The 23866-nt window shown below is 41.2% G+C and overlaps 1 protein-coding gene across 6 annotated transcripts in view; it reads left to right on the forward strand.

The window, feature by feature from the left end:
* Positions 1–23866, forward strand: part of RUNX1T1 (RUNX1 partner transcriptional co-repressor 1) — a 140282-nt gene that overhangs the window by 40394 nt on the left and 76022 nt on the right. Inside the window, exon 1 of one of the 6 annotated variants that reach the window (XM_075920397.1) lies at positions 1–340. This exon is cut by the window's left edge and continues 145 nt beyond it. The exons of the other annotated variants lie outside the window; for them this stretch is intronic. Within the exon in view, the coding sequence (XP_075776512.1) occupies positions 334–340 (7 nt within the window). The 5' untranslated portion in view covers positions 1–333. The remainder of the gene's footprint in view (positions 341–23866) is intronic. 6 annotated transcript variants of the gene reach the window in all.

Raw genomic sequence — 23866 nt, forward strand, 5'->3', positions numbered from 1 at the left:
GGAGTCAGCTGAGGGGAGCTGGGGTTGTGATAATTTGCACACACATCCCTGTCATTGTTCTGCCTGAAGAGACAGGGCTGGGTTCAAGGCCACATGTGCTCCTGTCATCATTCACATTTCTGCTCCAAGTGCAATACAGAGTGTCAGCTCTCCATCTGTCTTTGCCTGGCAAACGCACGCGCCTAGCATCCTGCCTCCAGCTACGCTGCCACAGCCAGTTCTGATGGCCCTCCTCGCTTTTTCTGTGCTCATTCCAGAACAGGAGGCACTGAGCCCTAAATAAGCTTGCTTTTAGGAGAGAGCCATTTACAGTGTGGTATATTTTATTCAAGGATGCCTGGTGAGTTAAGATTATTGCAGCTCTTTTTATTTAAATGGGAGAGGACTAATTATATTTTGATTGTATATAAAAATAATTTCTACATGATTTCTGCAAGCTTATATACAGTGATTGTAGATACTAATTGTGGTGTGTATATGTCTGGAGAAAGGGAACTTGCCTGTGGAAACTACCGAAGATATATATATATAGGAAGATTGGATGTTACATTGAATGGGGATAGGAATAGTCACCCTATTTGTGGGTGCAGGTGTCTAGGGGGATATAATTTTAGTAAGAAGAAATACAGCTTCAGTCTGATTTTCATGACTGTCAGCTGTACCTTGTGATCTGCAAACATTTTGTGTGTAGATATGATTTTAGATTATGGGTGTACACTGAGAATAATCTCTTTGAAAGGCTGTTTATGCTAGAGAAGTGGATGAAGATTTAGAAAACAAATGATTTCAGTTTTGCCCTAAATCACAGTTCTTAGCTATCACCAGGCAAAAACTGAAATACGTTAATACTAGTAATAATTAATAATCCTACAAATTTTGCTGAATTAGTGAAACCGTTGTGGAACTGGAAATCTTAGTATGTCAATTTCCTCACAAAAATATTATCCTTTGATCTTTAGACTACTTGTCTAATTGGTAAGTGGTGTTGCCAGTGAAAACATTGCTTCTATATAGGGTGAATTGTTTTGAGTTTTTTTGTGAGAAGCCTCACCATGGCTGAATGGATTGTATTTGCTGGTTTTGTAAGGACTTAACAGAGCCATGTGCCAATTAAAAGAGGTTATATCTGTACATGAAAAATATATAGGGACACAGAAAGATCCCACAGCTAGCTGGTTCTTGTGGATAATTTGGATAGGACAGGCAGAAGAAGATGCACTTGATCACAGAAATCTGTACACCTCACAGATGGTATTTTGAAACAGTATCTGTCGGTTTGCTGCAACCACAGTTGTATGTAGGTATTGCCAGTTGCGTGAAGAATGTTTTCTTTTAGGATGTTAATGCATGGTCATATTCTTCCAATATTATGTTTGTTGATCCTAAGGTTGAGATTGAAAAAACAGAGTTCCAATGAATTGTGACAAACTACAAGGCTAGGAGGATTTGTATGGTTGAAATATGGGTAAATTAATTTACGTAGATAACAACTGAGGCCTATGAAAGGTTAATTTAACACTTTAAGGTTTACATTTGATTTGTGTAAAATATATTCCTTGGGATGTGGTCTTCATTAAAATATGGCAATTCATTCATGTGATGTAAAGTAAATACAGTTGATGTTTTGTATATATTTGTATGAAATGACAGTATTCTATGGCTTGATATCTGGTATTTTATGGTACTTAAATGTGTCACTATAGCACAGCATGATTTTTATTCTTTATTTACTTTTGGAACACTAACCAAGATCCAATTGGAATGAATGAAGTAGAGTTTTTTGAACACTCTATTGCATAGTAAGCCTGTGGCACTTATTACTTAATCTACCTGCTGGTTAAAATTTCATGCATCTTTAATCAAAGTAGCTTGAGCTACATCTGAAAATATATACACTCATCAATACTCTTAAGCTTTAACGTTAAATATATCTTTAATTTCCAACATTCTATTAAAGTGGTAGCAAGTAAGAAGTGTGTTTTTAATGTCAGCTCAGAGTGTTAGAAAACCTTGCACTTGGATACAGAGACTACACTAACAGCTGTGACTGGGAGCATGTGCCAGAATGGAGATACTTGAGCAGATCTGACACTTGGCTATTTTTGACACCCATCTGTACTTTTCTACTCTCCTCTATGATGAAGTACCTCTCAATCTGTTCACAGCATATTTTAGCCGTTTAATATTGTGGTGGTGTTTTTTTTTCAAATGGGCATTATTAGCAATCTGGGGCAGATTTTTTGTTTTAGAAGCAAGCACATTATCTGTGCTAGATTAAAACGATGCATATTTTTGTGTAATCTGATATTATGTCATTGCCTGTATGTTTTGTCACGTATTTTTTATTTCAGAAGCATTCTTTTAATAGTTCTGACCCCCAAAGTTTTTCTAAAATATAAAAAGTATCAAATATCTGTTCTGGTTTTTGTAAAGTGATAACATTTGTACGCAAACAAAATGTTCTCTTTAAAGACAAACATTTCCTTTTCTTACGCATGTGATTGTTCACTAGCCTTCTCATGTTAGTATGTCTGAAAAGCAACATCAGAGAGGTTGTTAATGACAGTTCCATCATACAATTAATTCATAGATCTTGAAGGCTCTAAAACAACTCGTAGAAAATGTATTTTTAGAAAAATAATCCTGAAAACATGAGATTTGCACTAACTTTAAGAATTTTGTCATTTTATTTGCACTCTACAAAATATGTATCTTTGATGTAGAGATGGATAGTGTTCAAATCAAATGCCATATGCCAAGTGGATTGATTACTGTGTGATGTGTTGTACTGTTTTTATTCCAAACTATGTATTAAACTTTACAGTTCTGTCAGTCATTTTATAGTACAGATGTTGGCCTACAGAATGCTTTATTATTGCCCGGGGCAATATTCAAGATGATTTCCTTAAAAGGACAACAGTGATCACAGTCATTGTAGTCCAGAAAAAAATGCTGTTCTTTCAGAAGATGGCCTGGTATTAGATCAGACCACCCCTTCTTTACTTCTGCTCTCCAGATGTGGCTGCAACTTTTTTTTTTTAAGTTCATGTTTCAAAAAAATGGGTTTGTTTTCAGAATCTGGTTTTACTTAAGGCATCTCCATCCTGGAGTGCATTTCATAAATTGCCCACATATTTTTCTTAGCAGAGAACTTAACTGGCTGTAATTTTTAACACATGGCCACATCATGTGATATTTTCAAAACATTTGCACATAGCTTTAAGAAGGTCCCAGCAGAAATGATCCATCATCTCACAGCCAGCACGTTTCTTAACAGCATATCTGCATTTTCCATTTAACAGAGCTATATATTATTAGCTTACATTTTGGGTAGTAAAACAGTGCATTGCTGATTGTAAAACATGGACTTTATTATCTGCTGAAAATTGATTTGGCATTTATAGCCACTGTGTACTATACTTCCTTTCTGGTTTTAACATTAGTGCTTGCAAGTGATGATTTGTTTAAAGAACAGAAACAAAATTGCCCTGGACATAACTGTTAGTGTCCTAGTAACTGAGCATTTGGATAATCCACCTGTTTTTTAAATACATGCATCTAAATGTCGTTATACAGCAAAAGTCTCTTAAAAGTCTATTAATTGACTTGTTCTGTTTTAACATGAAGTTGCTATGCTATTACATCAGGACAGTTCTGTGGATTACAAAACAAGTTTTCAGCTAACTGTAGAAAGTATGCCTACAAATAGGTTTAAATCTTTTTGTTAAACCTATTTAAAGATTGTTAAGCTTGCATTACTGTTCCAGTCATCATACATATTACCTTTATCTTCTACTGGGGTGTGACAAGAAGAAAAAAATTTCTTCTTTGAAAAGGATAGTGTTAGCCATTTTTGGTTGTACTACCAATGAGAAACCAGTGGAACTTGTTAGGCATTTCATTTTTTCAGGCCAGGTGACTTTTGGGAAATGTGGTGGCTTTCATTCTGAAGCACTGATGTGTTTCCTCCTTCTTTCATTACAATATTGAATTCCAAAGTCTCCAAAAATTTATTTCTCTTACTTTCCCAAGCACATTATAGGTGACACCCATTAATAGCTAATAATAAGTCTCTTTACTAACGAGGACCTCAGAATACTTCACAATAACGATGTTATTACCGTCAAGCTGAAAGACCAAATTTAGAATGAGATATTTTGGAGAGTGTAAGGTCTTTGGGGCTAGTTCTTTCTCTGGGTGTGCACTGCCTAGCACATGAGGCAACACCTATAGAAAATTATTTTCCTGTCCAGAGATGAGGTTTTTTTGGAGATTTCAGTTTTTCTCTTCCATATCAGGACAACTCTGAATGGGTGCGTCTAGACTAGCAAGATTTTGCTAGTCTAGACGCACCCATTTGCTTTTGCACAAAAACTTGCCAGCTGTCTACACTGGCTGCTTGAATTTGCGCAAGAGCACTGACTTTGTAATGTACAAAATCAGTGCTTCTTGTGCAAATACTTTCACGCTCCCGCTCGGGAAAAAGCTCTCTTGTGCAAGAATACTTGCTCAAGAGGCCCAGTGTAGACAGGGAAGAACTGTTTTGCGCAAAAAAGCCCCGATGGCTAAAATGGCGATCAGGGCTTTCTTGCACAAAATCGCGTCTAGACTGGCCACGGATGCTTTTGCGCAAAAGCGCTTTTGTGGAAATACTTTTAACGGAAAAACTTTTCCATTAAAAGTATTTCCGCAAAATCATGCCAGTCTAGATGCAGCCACTATGTTTGAAAGTTGTTGTGAAGAAGGAAAGAGAGAGAATATCCATGCTAGGATGGCAAGGAGCACTTTGGATATGGCACTCACTGGGAATATGTGACACACAGATTCAGGTCTCTGTTCTAAACTAGACAGAATGGAGACATGAATCTTGGTCCTCTACATCCCATGCATGTGCCCTAAACAGTGCTCTCTCTCTTTCTCTCTCTCCCTCTCATTCTCTCTCTCATTGGAATATCTTCTCCAGATATTCTCTCCTGAATCTGAGTACATTTTCATTGAAACTGACCCTTTCCCTGAAAGAGTTTTGTTTTCAGTGAATTGGCATTTTCTGACAACTATTTTGTTGAAAATCTTCTGACCAGGTCTAAATAAGGCCCTGGTCTTAGTAGTTCCTATGCACTGTTGTAAGGGCCGTACAAAGCTTTTGTGGTCCTGATGTCAAACAAATTTGTGGGCCCCTTATGGGGACAATGGAGCATAGTGCAGGGGGTCAGTCCCTGGAGTGAGGAGACAGCCAAGGCATAGCATGGCAGGGGTATCCCTCCTCTGTTCTGCCCAGTAGGAGGGCTCTATTTACAATCCTGCAGTTGCCAGGCACACACTAGTCTACCTATTACTGTGCTGCCAGCATGCCCCATGCTGCACCACGCAGCATCCCACCCAACACCAGAACACCCTCCTGGTTCCCTTCCAGGCCCTGCCACAAATACACAATGCCCTGCATTTCGCCACCTTTGCCTAGCTCCCCTCTGCCCATGTCCCCACACAGAACCCCCACTCCCAAGAGTACCAATACACAAAGATTTTTCTTGCTCCCTCACTACCCAGCACCCTCCAGAGACTCACTGCACTCACCTGCCCCCTGGGAGGTGACTGTCCTCTGGGCTGAACCACCAGTGCAGCCAAGAGTGGTTTGGAGCAGGGAATTGCCCTGGCCCCTTGGGAGTGGTGCATTATGCCCCTTGCATTATGCTGCTCCCAACTGGCCAAGACTGGTCAGGCTTCTGTATAGTCCTGGGTAGTTCAGCTTCAGGGAGACCAGCGGGACCCTCAGGTGGTGGGAAGCAGAGACTGTCCAGAGCACTGGGGTCCGGCCAGGCAGCAAGACAAGCTGGGGGCTAAGGACAGGAGGTGCAGAGTAGCCTTCAGACAAATGTCAGGCAAGCTGAGAGAAGTAAGACGTGGGTGGTGGGGGAGCCAGCTGTTGAGGTGTCAGGGCACAGTACAAACAGAGCAGAAAGGGGCTTCTTTTGAGCATAGTCTGGCTCCATGGCACCACTGGTGTCACTGTAAATCCAGCACTGATTAGAGGCTCAATTGCTCTATCACAGAGGTCAATTGATGTTGTGTAAATGCAAGTGATGGGACCCCAACCTGAAGTAAAGAAATTTAATTTTTTTATACCCAGTATTGGTGTAATTTGCACATAGATAAACTTGAAGATGTTTTGTGTCTGGGAGTCTGGAAAGAGACATATTTACTTCTTTCTACCCATTTCTGTTGTCTTTCCTGATATATTCTATTCTTTTGGCAAGTCATCATGAATACTAAAGACGACTCTGTTAGATGCACTTATGCCATTTGAAAACTCATCCCTAAGATGGGACAGGTGGACTAAGCCTTTAATGCTTTCACTCCCCACCTGTCTCCCTGGAGCTTAGCTACAAGGGGTGGGTACAGAAGCCTGGTTAGAAATGGCCAGTTTGGGGCAGAATAATGTAGGAGACTTGGCTGAGACCTTGCAGAAAAGTGGGTGCTGAGACACGGCTGACTGCACTATTCCCAAGGGGCTGGGGCAATTCCCTGAAACTTTCAGCATGAATCTTCCTTTTGAAATATTGATTGATTTAGTTATGGAATTGTTTATAATATTTGGCCCTGATATAAACAGATCCTGTTCCCATTGCAATCAATCAGAATTGTGCATGCATATTCAAGAGCTAAATTTAGCCATGAGTTTGTTTTATTGCTTGAGATCTTGATAATTTTCAGCTTATTCCCATTATTTCTCTAAAATTGTAAAAAATAGTGGCAAATTTTCAAGAATTATTTTGTAGAAGCAAATTCACTATGTGAGCTACAGAGAGTTGTCATTAAAACTTGAGCTGAGTTTATGTTGAGATTTCATAGGAAGATGTTTTCATTAACTCATTTCTCATTTATGTCTACTTTTAAAAATAAAATAACACCATGACCCTGGTTTAGGAATCTCAGCAACCATTTAAAATGTCTTCACAAGAAATAACAAATTAGGGGCGCATAGCAAAGCCCCCCACCACACACACCTAAATTATCCAGCCAGTTAGCTTAATGTTAATGGGAATGCATATGCTTAGACAATGGCTACAATTTAACTGTGCTTTTCAGCGGACACAAAGTTTGAGTCAAAGGTGGCAGGAAGCCTTTTTGAAGTTCTAAAGGAAATGTTGTAAGCGATGGATACAGTTAGGAGTACAGTTCATATGGTTCCCATTAATTATGGAAATAGCTGAATATAATAACCTCTGTATCATTTTATATATTGACAAGTAAAACGGAATGGGCAACATTTGAATTGAAAGAAGAGTGGGAAAAGAATAGGGCCAAGAATCTAAACTGATTGCATCTATCTGAAAGAGAGTTGGGGAAGGAGAGATGAAGATAGATGTATTTGGGTCAAATTCAGATACAGTGTAAGCTGGTGCAAATGCTGTGAAGGCTTATGTGATTACTCGTGTATCCTCTTTGATCAAAAAAGGGTTGTGGTTAAATAATCAGGGTTTGGGAGATAGGGATTTATCCATTCTTATCTCTTTGCAAAGCAGGTTTGAAATTCCATTTCTTAAGAAGAAATTGTTTTGCTTTTTAAAGCTAACATGCTATTCATGGCTAATAGCTCTTCCTGTGTTATTGATGCTTCCTCTTTTTTCAGCTGCTAAAGTACTCGTCCAAGTCCTGACCATCTCTCGCCTTCACTGCTGCAATCTTGTGGCATTTCTTGAACCTCTTGTTTCTCCTCTCTGGTCTGTACAAAATATATAGGCTAACCCTGCAAAACTGCACCTGGTTTGTGAGCCACTTATTGCCACTCCAGCACTCAGGATCTGAACTTGTCTTTGTACTTGCGTTTTTGTTGTGTTCATGATGTGTAGTTTCATGCCCATAGCAGAAAGAACTCATGTCCACAAGAGGAATACCCATGATTGTTCAAAGAATTCTACTTGGTTTTTAACTGGGGTCCTAGTGTTAGCAGCTAGAGAAGACTGCTTATATTCCATTGGCACGTTGAGCATGGCATGCTGTTTATTTTGTTCTCTACTCCCACACCTTTAAAATTCCACGCATCAGTGTTGTTTACAACATCCCTTGTATCCTCAGTCCTTGGGCCAGGGCCAACAAGGGGAAGAAGTCTTGCTCCTGGAGCTTGCTCTGCTCAGCTAGCCCTGTTCCTCCAATCAGCTGACTCGCTGTGCTCCTTGAGGGAAGGGGGATGAGCAGGGGACTCCCTCCCTCCTGGACTGCTGCAAATCAGCTATTCGCACTGCTCCAGGAGGGAACCTCCAAGAGCCACAGGCTATACTTGAAAGAGCCACCTGTGGCTCGTGAGCTGTCACTGTGCTAAATAAATACTACATAATGCTTATTGCTTTTTTTGCCCAATCTGTTTAATTACACAGTAGTTTGCCACATAACTTTATACCTGTCTACCTTACAGTAATTTGTTTTAATAAGGGAAAAATTTACTAGTAAAAGTTCAGAAGATGCCATTGTATGGAGAAATTAATGCTACTTATTTTTAACAATATTTTTATATGCCAACAGCTTGCTTGGCACTATCAAGATACACTTTATTTAACACCCCAGTTAGAAATATTACTATGTATGTAGTTATGAATGCTCTTTTTATTCACTGTTTTTTTTTTCTGGCATGCTATAACTTAGATATCTGTTTGAATAATAAGGTACCAAAACAGAATGAGTTGTGAAGATACACTTTCACAGACTCCATAAATGAACCATTGTCTAAAAATAGTTTTGTGTGGCTCAAACATAGAATAGGCATGGGGTTTGGGATCACAGTCTGGAAAGTCTAAGAGCACCTCACCATATGACAGTCAAGGAAGGATAAGTGACTATAAAAATAAAAGGTGTAACTTAGATGTCCAAGCTGGTAAGAGTGCTGAAAATATGTGAATAGGTTTGAAAGTCTTGTGCAATATTTCTGCACTTCTTAAAAAATGCTATAGAAAAAGGTTTGATTATACTGTCTCCAGACTTCATGTCCTTTGATTCATTTTTCTTTCCTGCAATTCATACTTTCCTAATCTTTGAACCAGTAGGAGAAACAGAGCAGCAGTGCAATTCAGCTACCAGAATTCAGGGGGGCACTTTTATATAGTAGGACCTTCCTTCTTGCACCATGAAATGGACTGGGAATCTTCCTGGAATTATCAGGCCTTTCAATAGGGGGCCATCTAGTGAATTCTTGAGACAGGCAGCTCATCCCGATTAAGATAGTTAAATCCAAGTAAAAACTGTCAGACTGTTCATTTCTGATAAAGCACTGGGTTTTTTTGTTTTACTTTGGTAACTTGAAAAACTTCTCCAAAGCCATATTGACTTAAGAATGAACAATGGAGAAACTGATGGATTAGTCTACAGCTGCTAATCATATTTTAGTTGCCTATATTGCCTTCGCATTAAGGCCCCCCCCCCTCCCTTGTTGTATATAATTCTAATGTTTATTAAGGAATTTCTTGCTCCACTAGCCTTGGGCATTGTCAAAAAATAATACCTGAACTATGGCTGGCAACTTATTCTGTTATACATTTTTTAATCAATTTCTTGTGGCTTTAATCTATAGTGTGTAATGGACCCAAGGTATTTCTAGTCCGTCTAAACTAGATTTTGCTCTAAGGTCAGAAGCTTGGTAGAAGGAAACAAGACCCTCCCAATGTATCCTGTTTACATATTTTGGAGAGCTTCATTGGGAGAACACTTCCTATGTTATCCAACGCTGCCAACATTTTGGTAATGGTTTATGTGGAACAATAGACATATCTGTTTCTGTATTTCTCATTGCTACTAGATCTTCATTAGATCAGCATCTAATTATTTTAACTGTAATATACATTGAAATCTTTATTGCACTGTACTGAAGCCCACCAAATTGATACAGAACTCTCTCAAAGCTCTTTTGGGAAACGTACAAATTTTTGCTTTATTCCTCTTTTGAACCATAACCAACTTTTACTCACTTAAAAAAATCAGGTTATGAGAAAGTGGTACTACAGAAATTAGAATCTTTTAAGTAAAGTATTCTTCCCCTAACCTTTTATGTATTTCTTGCCTGTTGTTTTTATGTCTTCTGTCTCCCTTCCTTGGCTGTCTTAACACAAATCTGCATCTATCTTGCCAATGACTGATCTCTTTCTTTCTTCTGGAAGGGAAGTCTTTGATTCCATTTTAGATTTACATTTAATTTATTTCTGTATTCTCTATTTTATGTTTTCTATATTTTATCAGTCAAATAACTTGCTCTGATAAAAAAGCAGTGTGAGAATCTCTCATAATGAAATAAAACATAGAAGCAGAACCCTTAGAGATGTGGTCAAAAGCAGGCCTTCCCTGATTCCTTGCAGACTTCCTTGCTAAGCTAGTACCATCTTCTGGGGAGTTTCCTGGTTTGCATTTAGACCAGTCCATTTTTTTCAGTTATACTTCAGAATAGCTCCATGGCCTAGCTCTGTCCTCTAATATCCAGGGCTAATGGAGTGACCCATTACCCAATCTCTTGCAACATGAGAGGGAGGACATTGGTTCCCATATTTGGCTGAAATAGGACAGAAATATTTCTACTGCCACTTGCATTTTGTTTTTGTCTTGCAACAAACCAAACAGAACCCCTGATTCAGGACAAGTCTACACAGCAAAATTAAGTCAACCTAAGTTATGTTGACTCAGCCACCACAGCAACTAAACTGCCTTTTGCATGTCCACACTACACTTCTTTGGTGTCAAGTATCAGAGGGGTAGCCGTGTTAGTCTGAATCTGCAAAAGCGGCGAGGTGTCCTGTGGCACGGTTAGTCTAATAGGTGCCACAGGACTCCTCGCCGCTACTACACTTCTTGTGTCAGAAGAGTGCATCCTCGCCAGGACTGCCTGCACTGATTTAGCTGTCAGTGTGGGGCATCGTGGGATGTTTTCCTCCCAGATAAACAGGATGATGGGAATGGGGCAGCTATCTAGTTACAGTGATCCATGAAAGACTAGCTACAATTCTTCTCCTTCACAATCCCTGCCTTTCTAAACTACTTAGAGGAGAATTACAAGGACTGACCTGCCCTCCAGAAGAGATGTAGGAAGAGTAAATAACTCTTTCATTCTAAAACTGGCTGTGTTTACCACTGTTTACATCAGCCTTGTTTTGTTGGAGCATTAGTTTAGGACGGAAGAGTGCCACCTACTGAATCATCTTAAATGCTTAATACTTTTGTTTCAAATATTTTTCTTGTTTAGACAATAAGCGTTTTTACTGTTTTGCAAGATATAGAGCAGAGATCGGCAACCATTCTGAAGTGGCATGACAAGATTTTACCCGCCTGCCCTGGGCAGCGCCTCTCTCCATGAAGCAGGGGAGGGGCTGTCTCCACTGTGCACCCCTCTTGGTCTCCTGCCCTGGGTTCCACTCTGGATTTTCCTGTGGGGAGAGGAGGAGCAGCGCATGCACACTTCCCTGCAAGCTGGATCTGGCGTGGAGCCCCAGGGCTCCACCCCGCAGGAAGCCGGCGCTGGCTCCAATCTTGTGGAGGGTATGATGCTGGATTGCCAGCACAGGCTCCACATTGTGGGTGGGGGGAGCGAGGGGGGGGGCCCTGTTCATTACACATGCCACAGAAAATCATTTTGCATGCCACTTATGGCGCACATGCCTGCTAACCCCAATATAGATTATGTGTCCTAACGAATGACCCAATAGAAATTCTTCAGAAATTGGTATTTGCTAAAATAAATCCAAGTTGCTTTTTTTGTCATTACGATAAACTATTGGATTTTAGATGTGTATTATTTACAAATCTGGGAGATGTACAGATATTTCATGTAGCTGTTATTCATTACCGTAGAATGTGATAAAAATATGAACATGCCAAAAGTACTGCAATTGAAATATATACATCAGTGGTAAACATAGTCATGCAATATGATCATCAACTAGGCCTTTCACCAGATGATTCTGATCCAAATGGTGTCATCTATGAGTCAGCCCATCTATTTCTGTGCTTTGTAATTAAATTAAATATTGTTTAGGTATTACAAATTATTTTATAATATCAGATAGAAGACATCAATAAGTGTATTTGCACAAATCAAATAATAATTAGGTTAATTATCCTTTATAATGACATACATTGGAACAAAATATAGTAAATAGAGGAAGAGGAGAAAAATGACCCAATCCTTATTTCATTCCTAAATTAGAATAAATCTGGATTTCTAGCAACTGAAGTATAATGTGTATTAGTCAAGAATGTGGATGAAAATTGTTTGGCTTAAAATATTACTGTTGACAAATATGTAGGATAAATCACTTGTGTTGCTGAATCACTAGGTATGAAGATGTCATGCAATAATCCTGGATACTAAGCTTCTCCCTGAAATATGAGGTGCTCCCCTCAACTCTTACTGAAAGGGCTCACCATCTCAGAGGATTAAACTTCAGGCTGGACGTCCCTGATCCGGCTCCCTTGGGACCTGAGCCATCCCAGACCAAAGAGTTTGCAGTACCAGGGGAGGTCAATGCTCCACTGTTGGCTGCCTTCCAGCTCTTTTCCCTGGGGATCTCAAGACTGGGGCTCCCTGCCCTGCTGCCTCCACTGCTGCCAGGGGGTTCCCAGGAATTCCCCAGCCCCATTACCTCTGGGATTCCTCAGGGTTTCCTGGACCCAGGCCGCCTGGCCACTGCTGGCTCCGCTGCTGCAGCCCAGCCCACTGCCACCAGGGGGTTTCTGGGGTTTCCTGGCCCAAACGGCCACTGGGGATTCCCCTGCTGTCACCTGGTCCTGCCACCAGCGTTCCCCAGCTGGCACTCCCAGGCTACTGCCTGGCCCTGCTGCCACTGAGGGGTCCTAATCAGGGCTGCCCAGCCATCACAGCTCTGCTGTTGCTGGGGGGTTTCTAGGATTCCCCGGCCAGGGCCACCTGGCCACCACCAGCCTCTCTGCCGGGGCTCTCCGGCCACCTGACACCACTAACATGGAAGGGTTTCCTGGCCAAGGCAGAGGCTCCCCGTGATGCCATCTGGCCCCAGTGATGCTGGGGCTCCCCTGCCTTGCCGCTGCTGTCCCAACAAGTTCCCCATGTTCTCCCAGCTGGCTCCTGCACCTGTGGCTCTTTGGTCCAGCAACATTCATGGCCTTGCTGAATTATGGATGTTGCTGGACCAGAGAGTCTTGGATTTGGGAGGTTCAGCCAGTACTTCTATTAGTAAGCTAATATTGTTAGGAAAATAATAATTTGTAGCATAGAGAGAGCTTCATGTACCTACTCACCAACATTCATAGCTAACTATGAGGACGGTTGTGTCAGCCAGAGTGACCATAGTTGATACTGTCACACCAGGCCTCCTATAGTGAAATTCCCACATTTGGCTCAGTCCTGCAGATCTGCAAATCTCTAGGATGGCTCCACAAGTGGCACCTGGTAGAGTAAGGTTATTCCTCATTTTGTGCATCATTGGAATGTTTAAGACCATGGGGTGCTGTGGTGTTTTTGTCCATCTTGATGACATGAACAAAAAGCATGCAATGCCACTTTTGAATAGAATGATTGTTTGAAGGAAGGCCAGATCTCTGCGAGATTATGACGTTTTGCAGAAGGTCAGTGCACTTTAAGCCCAGTATTTGGTACTGAAAGCATATATATAAGGTCTCTAATTACACCAAGTCTTCCTGTGAAGTTGGCGCTTGGGACAGGAGCAACACGTGGGGATTCTTCCTTTCTCCCCTGGGGCTGCAGAGAAGCTGCTGGCAGCTTCTGGGAGTGGCGTGGAGTGACTGCAAAGCCAGGCACGAAGTCTGCCTTAGCCCTGCTGCGCTGCTGGCAGCAGATAATTGCTGTTTGCCCCTCTACTCTCCATTGTCTGTCCCGAGCTGGGATATTATATTTCAAGTTTCTAAATGAGTAAGAAAAATTCAAGAGGAAATTTTCCTCTTCTCCCCACTCGTTCTCTGCGTATGTAATATATTTGCATACAGAACATTATACAGTAGACTTCCGATAATCCAGCACCTTTGGGACCTAGGTGGTGCCGGATTATCAGATATGCTGGAGTACCAGGAGGTACTATAAGGGGGCATACTCCCAACCCAATCCCTCTACCACAACCTTATGCTCGGGTCCCGGAGCTGCCGGTACAGCTGCGCATCTCCCTCCAAGTGCTGGGGCCCGTGTGCTGAGCGGCTGGCTTTCCAATGAGCTGGCTGGGACTCCGTGTGCCACCCAATCCCCTTCCCCTCCCTTTCCCTTCCCCAGAGCCAAACACCTCCCCTCCCTGCTGTCACCCAATCCCAGTTCTCCCCCAACATTATGTCCAGGTCCCGAAGCAGCTGCCTGTGCTCAGCAGCTAGTACGTGCAGGCTGGACGCTGTGTGCACTGGAGACCGTGAGTGGAATGGTGCAAGTCGTGATAGCGCATGCAGCTCACAGCGGCCCGGCCGTGAAAGCAGCTGACCTGAGTAGTTCCAGGTTCCAGTTGATGCGAGACTATCCAGGGGGCCGGACAACTGGATGCCGGACTGTTGTTTTACTATTTTTGTTTTTGTGGGATAAAACTTGCTTGAGAGTGAATTCCTCTATGATGCAAAGTGGACTTTAAAGAGTTGTTTGTATCACTTTTTTTTTTTAAAGTAAGCAAAGACCCAAACTACATATTCAGAACTTAAAACATGTAGAACATAATAGAAAGTATCTTTTCTGTAGTATTTTTTTATCCACCTTGTAAATTATGTAGCATAGATATCTATTAAATTCTGCAGAATGGTTGAAAAAAAATCCAACTCTTGTAAGGATATCTTTTTTTGATAAAATCTATAGGCCTTTTCTGGAAGTTTTTGGAGGATAATAGAAAATAAAGATTCAGCTCCATGGTTTTGATTCAGGCCCATCTGTTTTACTTAGTTATGAAGAAAAGTACTCTCCCTCCACCCCATTCCTTCATTCACTAATAATACTGATTTGGGAGTAGAGGAGGAGAAATATATGCTGCACTGTTTATGCATAATTTAAAGCAGTTGAGCTAGGTTTAAACCCCAAATCTTTTTTCTTCATCTGTCATTTATCTCATGATGGTACCTTTTGTGTTTGGTCCCCTTCAGTAAACTCAGCCTGACGTGTCTTGTGGCCTTTACCTTATGTGATAAAATAGATTGAAAGGATATTTGGCACCACCTGGTGAAGATGAGGAAACCCTGGAGAACTGTGCTTTAGGAGCAGATGACTGATGCTAAGACATGTACAGGTCTAGGGACACAGCTGAAGAACTGCAGTTAAAAAGAGAGAGAAAGAGAGAGAGAGAGAAAAAAGAGCAGGAACATTAATACATCTTCCCGAGGTTTGATGGGACGTATACTGCCTACTGTTCCATCTGGTGCTTATGATAGCATGGCATATTAGCATGTTGCAAGTTCATAATGTATTCAGGGCGAGAAAGCACCACTTGCATACCAATTGAGGCGTCCTCTTTCTCAGAGCTGCCTTTGAATTTTAATGATGTTTATGCCTTCTAAGGCATGACTGAACTGAGCATGTCTGCTCTAAGAGGCATACCAGCAGTAAGGGACTTTTTGTTGTTGTGGAGCTTTAAAAGCAGGTTGAGTGTGCAAGCCAGTGAATAACACAGCTTCTCAGCAACAAACTATTTTTATTTAGGCTATGTCTCTTTTAATTTGTATTTTAAAGCTATATTTATATTTTGTCACACCATGTCACGTGAGTTAGTTGAATTATTTTGCAGTAATTTCATGAAGCATTTGAAAGAGCATGTTGACATTTTAGTTTAAATGCTGGCATTCCTGTATTATACTTAGCATTAACTTTAAACAAACAAACACAAACCTTTCTGAATTCTAGTTTTCAAATTAACACTACATTGTTCATTCCTTGTAAAATAATTTAGGCCCTGATACTTCAAAGACTTATATATATACTTAATTTTGCATATTAGTCCTATTAAAGTTACATGTATATAGTTAAGCAGGTGCGTAAGTCTTCGCTGGACCAAGACTGTTGTATTTATGTTTTGCAGGAAATATCGGAATAAACTACTATTTTCTTTCTCTCTTCTCTCTCTCCTTAAAATTTTAAACTCTGTGCAAAGGCTGATGCTTACACTGATTAAGATTGGAAAGCCTCTAAAAGTTACATTAAAAAAAATGAGAATTCCTGTGGCACTTAGACTAACATTTATTGGAGCATAAGCTTTCATGGGCAAAGACCCACTTTGTCAGATGCATATAGACATTTAAAACATGTAAAAAATGTTTATACAAAGTTTTTGGAACATATCAAAACTAAGACATGATCCTACAAACACATATGAGTGAAGCTTAATGCATATAAGTATAGTAGTTCCATTGAACATATACATGTCTTCTTAATTTTGTGGCCATCAAGTGCACCTCCCATTAAAAGTTCACTTTCCAGTAAATCCAAATAAGTGTTCTTCAGTCATCATTTGGATATATTTTAATGGGTTCAGATGAGCTGTGCCGTCTCACTTCAATGTAATCTGACAGTACTAAGCAGCCTATCCGAGTTGGATTTTTGAGCATGGGATTTTTCAAAAGTGTGTAAATGAATAGCCCAGAGTACAGCTATTATTATCATAGAAACTCAAACTCCTAAATCACTCTAGATACTTTTGAAATCTCACCTCAAACTAGGAAACTGAGTTTACTAGATGTTGGTGGGAACTTGAGCATGAAGAGTGCCAAATATTGAAAAATCTTTGCTAAAACAAACTAGACAAAGCAATTGTGCTTAGCAGTCCAACTTCTCTAATCGGTCCTGCACAGCGGGACTCCTGCTGCCATGCAGAGCTAGTTGCGGTTTGAGGCATTGGTGAATTTTTAAAGTATATAATTTCAATACTATTCATGCTCATATAACTTAAGGAACAATAGGCTACAGAGCATTCATTCTAGAGTTACTAGCTTTAGTCACTAATTAATCCATTTGATTGCTAGAAAGGAAACGGTTGCAATTCTCTTTGTTCCAGGTCCTTTCAAATACACCCATTCTTGGCTTTTTAAAAATTTATTTGCAGGCAATCTTTTAGCTATTCTCACTTAAATAAGAAATGATGGATGCATTAGGCACATTGGCAAGAAGTAGGTTGACTTCTTTTGATTCAAAATCTGTCTATTGTCTAGTGACTTAAGTACAGTCCCTGTTTATTGATAACACATTTAGACTTAGATATTAGTGTGTTGGCTTAAGCATTCATTATTTTTTCTCATAATATTCAGGAAGGGTAATGTTACTGAATAGAATATGGAGGAGGTAGTGTGGGTAATTCAAGCAAGTTTAGTCAGCATTTACAAGATGCTTGAAATGTTTCTTGATGTCCTACAGAACTGTTAACATCTGCACATCTTGTGAGAGGAGTCACATTTATTACAGCTGTACTCCAGCTAGAATGTAAAAGGAAGAAAAAAAATCAGAGTTAAAAATGAAGCAGCTGACTTTCAATTACAAAGATTTATCATTTTTCTCTAGTTACAGACTGAGAGTAAACTCCATTTGGACTCTCCCTACAGCTGCATGTTTTTTGAAGTGATTGGTTGAAGGCTTTGTAGTAACTATTGGCAGATGCAGCCCTGAAAAAATACACAAATATAAAAGCAAGCAAGCAAGCAAACAAACACCACCATTAAATAAATAACCACCATCTAAACACTATTTTACTAGGTACTTCAAGAATGACATATATAAAACGATGCAGAGCTTGTGAACGGAGTCACATTTGAGACACACTTGTTCAGCTGGAAACTGTGAAGAAATGAACAAAGGTGGACCAGATATTCCCTTTCTTTTCAAAAGCATGGGAAGGGGAACAAAATGGGGAAAACTCTGCTGAAGCAACAACATTGCCAATTCTCTTGATCCATTTCTTGTGAGTGGATTTAAGGGTGGGAAAAAGGAATGGTGCGTCAGAGTTCTGATGTGATTCCAGGCCATATTCCTAATATATGATCAGTTAGTTCTTATTCCTACTATTATGATGATCAGTGGTATTTTTTATTCCATAGTTGTTCTCATAATTTACTAGGAATAAATGTTAGATTTATTAAAGACACTTACCAGAATCACTTTTCTCCCCACCCCGCCCCTTTTTAAAGACTGGTATCTACATATATTTCACCCTATCAACTTTTTGATCTTCCTATTTACATACATGGTTTACCTTCAATTCTTTTGGTGGCTGAATACACACAAATTTTTTCTATATAGCAGCCATTTTTAGGCCATCATGAGTCACTATGAATTTCATTCCAGTCTTTTCATGTTTAATATTTCTTTCATCTGTATTTATAATAGTCTTTCTTATACCCCCTGGCATCTCTAGTTAGCATCAACTAATTCTGCTGTTACCGTTTCCTTATGAGATTAAAATGAATGTGTTGTCTTATTTGGGTGTCTTCTTCCCTATTCTTTATTCCCAAGCTATGTACAGTCATTGTGGTGGTCTTTTTGTTACATCCTTAAATTTCTACTTTTTGGGGAGGGATAGCTCAGTGGTTTGAGCATTGGCCTGCTAAACCCAGGGTTGTGAGTTCAATCCTTTCGGGGGCCATTTCAGGGTCTGGATTAAGTCTGTCAGAGATGGTACTTGGTCTTGCCATGAGGGCAGGGGACTAGACTTGATGATCTCTTGAGGTCCCTTCCAGCTCTATGATTTAGATATAAAAATCTACATTGCTTATTTTTTATTCTTTGCTTCTTTTCCACAGTAAATATGGTCTTCTGTGCTTTGGTTTCACAAGCTGCCATTTATGGTAGTGTATTTTAATAACTTCCTCCCATTAGATCTTGAATATTTTTCAATCCTAAACATTTTCTTTAGTGAAATTGCCTTTAGTGAAGTGCTCATTCCATTTTCATACTCTTGTCAGTCCCCGTCAATTGTTTAGAATCAGATTTATGATGGATTCTGTAGTTGGAAGTCTACTTTTTTAATTAATAAAATTTTCTAATGTGTAATTTATGAACCTTTGCTATATGTTTGGCAAAGTTTGTTAATGAACAGGTATCTAGGTAGTTAGAATTCAGTAGTGGTGATTATCTTGTGAATTTTGAGTACCTCATGCTTTGGTCCAGATATTCATTCTCTCTTCCTCCTTCTCCCTACCTTCCACCTCATCGTTCAGTCATTGTAGTCTATAGCACACGGGTGGGCAAAAGGGCCTCTGAGGGCCGGATCAAGCCTGCAAAGGCCCTGCCACTCCCCCACCCTCAGGCCAGTTAGAGCTCCTGGCAGGGTAGGAGGAGACTTTGTGCGCTCCCCGCCCCCATGCCTTAATTGGCCTGAGGGTACAAGGGGGATCGCGCGAAGTCTCCTCCCACTGCCACAGGCATGGGTGCCTAGGGGGAACCTCTGGGGGAGGGCGTGCAAAGACTTCACGTGCTCCCCCATTCCCAGACCAATCATAAAATCTTAGGGCTGGAAGAGACCTTAGGAGGTCGAGTACAGCCCTCTGCACAAAGCAGGACCAATCCCAACTACATCAATCCAGCCAGGGCTTTGACAAGCCGAGACTTAAAAACCTCTAGGGATGGAGATTCCACCACCTCCCTAGGTAACCTATTTCAGTGCTTCACCACCCTGCTAGTGAAAGGGTCTGGGGATGGGGAAGCAGGGAAGTATCTTGGCCCCGCCCCTTCCACTTGAGGCCCTCACCCCTTCCAGTGCTGCCCGGGGCCACTTCAAAAATTTCTGAAGTGGCCCCTGGCAAAAAAATTATTGCCTACCCCTTCTATAGCAGATGACCACTGTTATGTTTTCATTCCTTGCATCCTAAACCCCAAAATTTCCTTATCATCTCCTTATTGTCTAATACAATTGTTCTCAACCTGTTTAACATTGTAGGCCACATATGCAGCTCTGTGTGTTGTTTGGCTCACATCCACAGAATATATATACTACCTGTACATCTACAAAAAAGTTTATTATTTGTTGTATGACAGAAATATGAATAAATTAATATAGTATCTTTCATTTCAACACTGACACATGTCTATCAGGAGCACTTTAAATTAGCAAAATCAGTGAAAACATCAACTTTACTGTAAGGATGTCAAGGTGTTTTGCCACCCTCACTTATGTGCTGCTGCTGGTGCTACAGCTGGGGATTCTGCCTGCAAACATTGGGAGCTCTGTCCAGTGTGAAGTGCACACCAAGCCAAGGACTGGTCCCAAGTACCCAGACCCCCATGCACTCAGCAAGGGATGGCCTTCATGCACCCAGCCCCCCCTCCCCCCATCCAGGGACTGCCCTATCCCCTCCCCCAGACTGCTCTCCAACTAGGGAATGCCCTCCATCACTCAAACCCACTGGGTTTCTTCTTCTTGAATCTAGACTTTCCCTATACAGGGCTGGCACATGTGCAGGGCAGACTGCCCCCTCAAGGACTACTTTCTTCAGCATCCAGTCCCCACTCAGTGGCTGCCCCTAGGTGTTCCTTTCATCACTCAGCCCATCCATCCAGGGCTGTGCTCCAATATCTATCCCCCCATCCAGTGTCTGCCACCAGGCCCCCCAACCTAGAGACTGTCCCCATGTATTATCTGCTCCCTCTATGCCCCAATTCTTTGCACTCCACACCCAGTTCTAGCACCGCAGTGCCTGTTCAGCTAGGAGTCCTGCAGAGTGGGGGTGGGGAAGCTGAGCGCCGTAGCCTCCTGCTGATGCTTCTAGGCCTCATCCTGTTGGGAGGCAGTGGCTGAAGCCATTTGGCCTCATCCTTCTGAGGACTGATACTGGATCAGATCCTGCTAAGACCTGATCTGGTGCCGACCCATTTTTGCACCTCTCCCACCAACTGTGTGCATAGGGCAGATGCCCTCCCTGCCCTGGCCTAGTTATGGCCCTGCAGATATCAAGTGGGCCACTTCTGTGTGATGATTGGGCCACAAGTGGCCCATGGGTTGAAAACCATTGGTGTAACTAGGGATGTAAGCATCTAGACGACTACCCAATAAGCAACTCGACTAGTTGCTCCCCCCTCCCGCTGCATCTGTCAGAGAGAGGCAGCAAGGGGGGTGGAGCAGGAGCCTGTGCTAGGGGGAACCAGCTTAAAAGTCGGTTCCCCCAGCACTGTCTCTGTGGTGAGGGAGGAGGGCCGAGGTGTAGCGGGGAGGACTGGGCGTAAGCTAGGAATAAGCTCTCCTGGTTCGCGCCCAGTCCCAGATGCTGTGCCTCTCCTTTTAAATGTATTAAGAGCCGCCTCTCTTTAATACATTTAAAAAACAGAGGTGCAGCATCTGGGACCAGGTACGAGCCGAGACAGCTGATTCCTGGCTCGTGCCTAGTCCCTGCCGCTGCAGGTCTGCAGTTTCCCCCCTTATCAACTAATTGAGTAGTCGATGGAAATTAAACTCAATTTAACATCATTAGATGCAACTCTAGATTCTGTGCCATAAAGACTGGAATCTAAAACACTATCTCTTCTCTCACCTCTCCTCTTCCTCATCCTGTGAAGATTGTTTACTTCTATGCTAATATTCCAGTTTTGAGAATTATCCCACCAAATTTAATTATGTTCACTAGGTCATAATATCTATTTTTAAGTAACACTTTGAATTCATGTTTGCTTCCTGTTATTATGTTTTTTTCATCACAGAGCATTTACATACACGTGGGATACATTGACTGATTTGTATGATTGTGCAAAATTGTATACCTTATACTGGTTGAACCTCTGATGGGATTCCCTGGTCTGGCAACATCTGTCATCCAGCAGGACCACAGATGTTGCAGGACCAGAGCGTCCCAGTGGTGGGCTGGAGGTTGGGCTCCCCGCATCTGGGCTGCCTGGCGTGCCGTATCTGGACATGTAGGCACAAACCAACCAGGAGCTCGGAGCATTGTATTGGGGCTGTCCGGAGGGGCCAGGAGGTCAGCATGCAGGGAGCTGAACTGCAGCTGGATTGCTCAATATAGCAGTGATGGTGGTGGGGGGACCAGTAGGCAGTAAGGCTGATGGCAAGAGGGAATTGGCTAGGAAGCTTGCGGCTGGTCCATGGTGGGGGGGGGGGGAGGGAGCCAGTAGCAGGGGAGCCAGATATGACTTCCCCTGGTCCAGCTCAATCCCTCATCCAGGACTGCTCAGGTCCCGAGGGTGCCAGACCAGGGAGGTCCAACCTGTCTAAGCTAACTTTGGTAGCTGCCTTTAGAAATTACTTGTTAAGTTTACAACAGACTATTTTATATACAGTTACTGCTGTGGTTTCCTCAGTTTCTATAATTACACGTGCAGATAATGCATATGAATTCGTGTGTGCACAACTATTTCTGGGTTTGGTCTAGATAGTCTTAATCTTCGTTTTTTGAATGATGTTTCATACTTTTGGATTTCTCCTGCATGACTGCTTGTGTTAAACAAAATCTCTACTTCTCCCTGTTTCTTATGTAGTTGAAAGCCCTGCAGACAAGTATTTAGTCTTCAGTCAAGAATGCCAGTACCTCTTCTATTAAGTGGAAACCATCCAAAGCATCTCATTGTTTATCCAAAATTCAGAGAATTAAAATTTTTCGTCTGTATGTTAGTAATTTTCAACTAGGGGTACACAGAGGTCTTCCTGGGGGTACATCAACTCAGCTTTGCCTCATTGTACAACAGCCTAATTAAAAAGGACTAGCAAATTCAATACATCCGGTCTCCGAGTTGTGAACTGTCGACTTACAACCGTTCGCAGTTATGACCAAAGCTGTCGTAAATGGCGGACCCCGAGTTACGAACACGATCCGCGCTTATGAACAGCGCGGTCGTGTGTAACTCTATGGGGTCCGACTTACAAACGAACCGAGTTACGACCAATTGCTTGGTCCGTAACCAGTTCGTAAGTCAGAAAGAGGCTGTACAAATTAAAATCTCATACAGACAAAATGAGAGAGAAAACAATTTTTTAGTAACAGTGTGCCGTAACTATTTTATATTATTAGGTCTGATTTTTGTACAAGTAGTTTTTAAGTGAGGTGAAACTTAGGGTTTGCAAGACAAATCAGACTCCTGAAAGGGGTACAGTAGTCTGTGAAGGCTGAGAACTATTATATCTTTGAATATTCTCCAGTATTGGACTTTCCCTTTCTTATCTTGTATTTAGGACCAAGAAGATCATCTGAGTTGTCCCATCTTCTCTTCTCTTGCCAGGCTCTCGTGAGATTAGTTGTTCTTCCTTCATTGATAGTGGATATTCCAACTTTTGTCCTTTTTTATTTGCTTGTATATGTGAAGCTGCAGAAATTAGCATTAATAAATGTAGGTGGTAGTATTTTGTAATTTGCTGTTGCTATCACCTTATCATACTCATATGATTCACTGTGCATATAAGATCTGTGTATTCTGCTTTTATTTTCATCTGAACATGGCTTTTCTGGCCATAGTCATATCAAAGTTTATTGTATACTATTTTTGTAAGATATGAAACTGTTTACTTTTTAAAAGTCTGAAAGACCACTAAGCCAAGTGTGTGGTCATCCACTTTTTAAAAAAAAGCATTTAGCCATGAAGTTCACTGTTGTCTTTGTGTACCAATCACTGTAATTGTTGATGCAGAGAGTAATAAATAAAACCATATGTTAAAAGCTGAGACATTTTTAAGGAGTGTTTTTATGAAGAATTTTTCTTGGCCCGAAAAACTCTTACATTTTTGATATTGTTGAAGTCAAATCAAGTGTGTGTGTGTGTGTGTGTGTGTGTGTGTGTGTGTGACACAACATATTGTCATAGCTTTTTCATATTATATACTTGTGAATTAATTTTCAAATTATAGTGCATCATGGGAAGGAACTCTGAAGTCCCTCCTTTTACTTCTGGGATTTTAATTCATTTCTTGTACTTCTCAGTATTGTAAGAGGGTTTTTCCAATGCATTCATAAAACAATAGAG

Source organism: Pelodiscus sinensis, chromosome 2, assembly GCF_049634645.1.
Source record: "Pelodiscus sinensis isolate JC-2024 chromosome 2, ASM4963464v1, whole genome shotgun sequence".
Taxonomy (NCBI): domain Eukaryota; kingdom Metazoa; phylum Chordata; order Testudines; family Trionychidae; genus Pelodiscus; species Pelodiscus sinensis.